Here is a 5177-nt window from a genome sequence, read left to right as displayed (position 1 = left end):
CCACTGTGTCACGGTACACTTTGCTTGCAACCTTGCATTCAGGAGCACAAGTCGCCTTCGCAATTTATCAACTTCACTGTTTAACTGTTCAAGGGTTCCAGTTAGCCTTCAAGACAAAACCAATAATTAAAGACAGAAAGCTCCTCCCTAATGAACTATATCTTGCTACTTACGTGCAATTGACAAAGTGGGGAATTAGAATGCAAAAATAGAGAAATGGTCATACAACAGATACTAGTTAAATAAAAGTGCTTGATTGTACACTAAATTAACTTTATATTTAAATGCATATCAAAACCTATTTATACTAAAGAATGACAGAATGCACTTTTCATGCTCAAGGTGGCAGCCAAAGCCTGCCTTGCTTCGCACAGGTACAAAGCTTGAGTTCGCAATACAAAAATTCACTTTTTTTTTGGCAAGCTCCTAAAACACAGCACACGACACCCATAGCAATCATCACAATGTACTTGCAGTTGCTGTCTTTGTCTTCTTGGGTGGGTTAACCCACTGAAAAAAGTTGCATCGAGCATTGGTGTCTGACGAATGGCCCTCAGGTCGTGGGCAAACAAAAAACTGTCGACCGAGGTTGGGCCCTGGTTTTTTTACTGTTCTGAGGAGACAGCGTTCATTGTGACCTTTGCAAAGAGGGGCCACAGGGGGGCCCTTAAGTAGGCACTTCCAAGCATGTGCAAGATTTGAACCACTCGCAAAGTTCTGCACAGCACTGCCCTGCTCAGGTTGTGAACTGTCACTCACACTTTCTGACTGCGAATATGTCACATCCATGGCAGCAAGCATCTCATTACTCTCTTTCACCTTGCTATCATTCGCAATGGTTGTACCTGATCTGTTGGAATTAGGCTGGCTCACTTCAGTCTTCTTCCTCTCTCCATTTTGAACAACAAAAAAGCCCTTCAACGTAGACTGTCCACTTTTGGAAACCTTCAACTTCTTTGCTGGCTGCCTCTTGTCTTCAACACACATTTTGGGCAGAGCTTCAGGAGACTGCATTGTGCCATCAGTGGAGACAGTGCGTCCTTTGCAGAGAAATCCAGCTATACTTTGCTGACGACCTGAAAACTCGGGCCAGTGCCTTGTGGAACATGATGGGCAATGAGGCGAGGACAAAGGTGCACATTCAAAGCTGGCCTTGACTGGGCAGTGATCAGAGCCAAGCACATCGGGCAAGATATCACTACTGCTTAGGAAGGGCAGCAGTGCATCGCTACAGAGTATGTAGTCAATGCGTGTGCCATAGTTGGTCTGGCGGGCACCAAGCCGTGTGTTCCAGCAAGTGAAAGCCTTCTCTGCAACTGGGTGAAGGGTCCTGAACGTGTCATGAAAGCAGGGCCTGTCAGATTCACCTGCACAAATTGTAACACATTTGAACGCTACGGCAAAAGATGCAAAAGATGGCACAAAGAAATAACACAAGATGCGATGAAACAGGAAGCCTTGCAGTTGACCAGCACATTATTTTGTGACCTATGGTCTATTTAAATGTGAAATGCAAAATGGCAATGATACATGCTGGTGCCTCATGCCTCTGATGTCATATAAGTTCTGGTTCATATGGTGTGTGAAATGCTGTAAATGAGGCCTACGGCATAGTTCTAACTCTGCCATAACTTCCATATTTATTTATTCCAGTGCCTACATATCATCCTGGTGGGCATAACAGTACAGTACTTAAGTTTTATCTTGCCAGTATTCAGACATGGGGCTGAAACTCTGAGAGAAATAAAAATGGTTGAGAATAAATAGACCAAAGTGCACCATGCTAGGGAAAATAATACAAGAGTAACATTGAAAAACAAGGGAGCAATGTGAACTGAGAACAGATTCAAATTTGCGATGTTATGCAAGAATTCAAGAGGACAAAATGTATGTTGGTGAGACATAAAATGTGGCAAACAGATAGCCAATATTCTATTAAGGTGACAGTGTGAATTTTGAGAGAAGAAAAAAAGTTAAGGAGCATGTTGTCAAATGTGCAGAAATTGGAGTGATGAAATTCATGTCTGCTGTGATATGGATAAGACACAAGACAAAGTGAGAGAATATCAAAAGAGGCTTTGTTCCATAGCGAATGCAACTCAGCTACTGCTGATGACAATACCTTCTGCTGATTCTTGCTCATGTGTACCATCCTGATCAATGAGTAACTTGCTCAGCCACTGGCGTCCGGGATTTGAATAGAAGTCCTGCACACACAAAATGTCTATGTGCATAAATCCTGCCTTTTTGCATGCTATCTTTCCAATTACCTCATCTTCTGATGGATCACAGTGGTCGATCTTGTGGTGCGAGGTGTTCAGGTCCCCCAATATGATCACTTCTCTGCATGTGCATTTTCCAATAAATTCATGTGTTATACTTAGCAAGTGACAGCAGCATGTAACAGGCTGGACCAAAACTCACATTCCACTTGCTAGCAATGCCCTTGCACGGAGTTCAAGCAATCTGTAAAAATCTAACTTCATCTGACCCCGCTCAGGTCTTTCAGGATCAGCACGTGGGCAGTAGACATTGATGACTGCCAACCTCTTGACTTCTTCGCCAAACCTAAACACAAACAAGCAAATCACGCAATCCATGACAGCAGCTGAACATCATAACTTTCCTGCTAGTCATGCCTAACAGAAGACGTTTTGTTATCTTAAAATCCTTATCGATGTGCCATCTGAAAGCTGAACAGATGAATAAGAAAACCTTGCCAACATTAATATCTTACTGCCTTGATTGCTCTCTACAAACGAATGATGCGTCAGGTGCTTGTACTCTTATAAGAAATCAGGTGGACTTAACAGGGCAGCAGGGGTCTCTAACTGCTGAAGGGCAAACAGAATGCACATTATAGGACTTTCCCCAAGGGCTCACAGATAAGTGTTGGTTTGTACAATGTAAATATATGTGCGATTTAAGAGGGCCATTTTCAAGAAAGTTTTCAAAGCATCGAAACTTACACAACTTGGTTCACACTTGGTTGGTTTGTACAATGTAAACATATGTGCCATTTTCAAGAAAATTTTTAAAGCATCGAAACTTACACAACTTTATGCAACGTCAAGACAGCACGTCCCTCGCCGTCAACTGTGCTGAGAAATTTGCTGTCGAAGGCGGAATCATCACCGTAACAACCCACGTTATCACAACTCTGCGGACTAGACCAAGCACTGGTCAATCCTTCCTCAGCAGCAAAAGGACGACAGCTGTCTTTGCAGAACGTTGCCACTCCTGAGTAACCACTTTGGTAACGCGGGAACGAAAAGTAGGAGTTGTAGCCGTCAACAATCGCCCACTTTTCCTCCAGAACGCACCCTGTGAAAAAAGCGACGGGTGTATTGCTTGACGTAGATCCAGCGGGAAAGAAATTCGGCCCGGCTAACGAGCTTACTCACTGAGGTACTCGTAAAAACATCGTTAGAGTGTTTTACACACACAAGTGCAGATATGGAGATGAAAATTATAAACTGAACAAAGCCCATGGCATAGAAAAGTGAGCACGGTGTAGATGTCAAAGTAGACATTTCCTTACGTGTAGCTTTTGTTTCTTGAAAGCAAATTATATCCGCGTCAAGGTCACACAAGACGTCTTTCATACTAGTCTTCAGGGACCGAAGTCCATTAATATTCCAAGTTAAAATTTTCATTTCACATTTAACGAAGCGATCGCAAAGCAGTTTAAAAACACTTTTGCGCGCTCACCACGACAGGATTAGAATGGCTTGGCTCGCTTGGTTACTGACTTGCTGTCTTCTTTTAAGATGGGCAGGTAGACGGATACTAGCAGCGGCTTACCCTTTGTATCGAACCATGTATCGAACACTACCAGTATGGTTAGTGGCGGTTACCAGCACAAAAAGGCCCCAGGCCATCCTTATGAATAAAGATTTATGCATGAATGAGTGACGATGAATACTTCACCATCACCATGGTGCGAGATTAGTGAGCGACAGAAGAGGTCACCGAGTTCTTTGCAGCAGCGACAGTCGCCTCAGCAACGTAGACCGAAGATCATCTTGGAAAAAAACAGCGCAAAAAAAAAAAAAAAGAGGAAGAGAGACACACACGCGTTTGCTTCTCTTCTTTCATCCCCCCCCCCCCCCTCTCAATTTTTTTATTGCACTGTTTTCTTTTTCTTTCAAGATCATCTATGGGCCTAGTGCGCTGGTATGGAGGCGCCACTGCTCCGGAACAAGTAACGCCACCTCCCGCCGGCGCGCCCATATGTGGTATGTCTGCTCGTCGAAGAGAGGCGGTGGAGTGAATGCGAAGTCTACTCTTCTCGGCAGAAACCTTGTGAGAAGAAAACTTTTGTCGGTCATTTCCTGCCTCGTGTCACACGCGTACATAACAGACACATGTACCATGTGTGCGTGTTGAAAAATAAACCGAAAACAAAGCGAAGAAAGCCGCTACCCATTCATGCCGCCTGGGAGAAGGCCGCCGGCGCTTTGGGCGCAGCGCATCGTCGGCGCGCGAGCGCTTCTGCTGGCGGCTCTACGGTTTCTTTTTTTTTTTTTTTCCTTTGAAGTAGGAATTCGGAACCCGAACAATATGGCACTTTGAAAGTAAAGACATAAATAAAACAAAAACCAAGCCAGTGTGCAATGCGCAGCACTGGCTTTTCCCCTCGGTGGCAGTGTATGTGGAAACGGCATGCTAGACCCCCCAGAAGCGACAGCCGAGAGCTGGGCTCCGTTGGTCAATAGAAAGGCTCTTTAAAAAAAAATCACGTTTTCCCCAGGACGGGACGAGCAGGCTGTATATGGAGATGTACCCTAAGGCTTCGGGCCTTGCGTGCACGTGCTTTTTCGGCGCTCGGCAGTTCTACCGTAGTTTTTTATTTTCTACTCGATGCGTCGAAATAAGTGGTGACGGTTCAGTGCGTGGAAAAACAGCCATAGCTGAGCAAGCTCCACAGCGCGTGCTGTTCGGGGGATCAGAAACTGTACGAAGCCAGCACGTGCGTGGAGTGCGCGGGGAACTTCACAGTGCAGAAGGGCCCTCGGATATCTTCAGAAAATGCGCTAATGAAATGAAAACCGCCTTCTACGACGTCAGCTTGGAGGTAAGTTTTATTCGGCCCTTTCGGCGTCTCTTCACCACATATGTAATTCATTTTTTTTTGTATGTAGTTGTTGCAAACCCACGCAATATCACGGATGCCA

General features: G+C 44.8%; 1 protein-coding gene across 2 annotated transcripts; it reads right to left on the bottom strand.

Moving 5' to 3' along the window:
- Positions 1-328: 328 nt before the first annotated feature.
- LOC146208597 (DNA-(apurinic or apyrimidinic site) endonuclease 2-like) lies at positions 329-3705 on the bottom strand. Of its 2 annotated transcripts, XM_084595241.1 has the most exons (6): positions 3542-3705; positions 3054-3324; positions 2425-2568; positions 2271-2343; positions 2123-2207; positions 329-1367 (listed from the first exon to the last, which is right to left on the bottom strand). In XM_084595241.1, exons 1-6 carry the CDS (start codon positions 3654-3656, stop codon positions 460-462), a joined length of 1596 nt encoding a protein of 531 aa, XP_084451367.1. In that variant the 5' UTR covers positions 3657-3705; the 3' UTR covers positions 329-459. The 2 variants fall into 2 exon arrangements, with proteins under 2 accessions (XP_084451367.1, XP_084451373.1); XM_084595247.1 differs by lacking the exon at positions 3054-3324 and having other exon boundaries at positions 3542-3677.
- Positions 3706-5177: the final 1472 nt, after the last annotated feature.

This window comes from Amblyomma maculatum, chromosome 1, assembly GCF_055883805.1.
Source record: "Amblyomma maculatum isolate TAMU_Amacu chromosome 1, ASM5588380v1, whole genome shotgun sequence".
In the NCBI taxonomy this organism is placed as follows: domain Eukaryota; kingdom Metazoa; phylum Arthropoda; class Arachnida; order Ixodida; family Ixodidae; genus Amblyomma; species Amblyomma maculatum.
The sequence above is the reverse complement of the archived record's forward strand: the minus strand, read 5'-3'. Positions and strand labels throughout refer to the sequence as shown.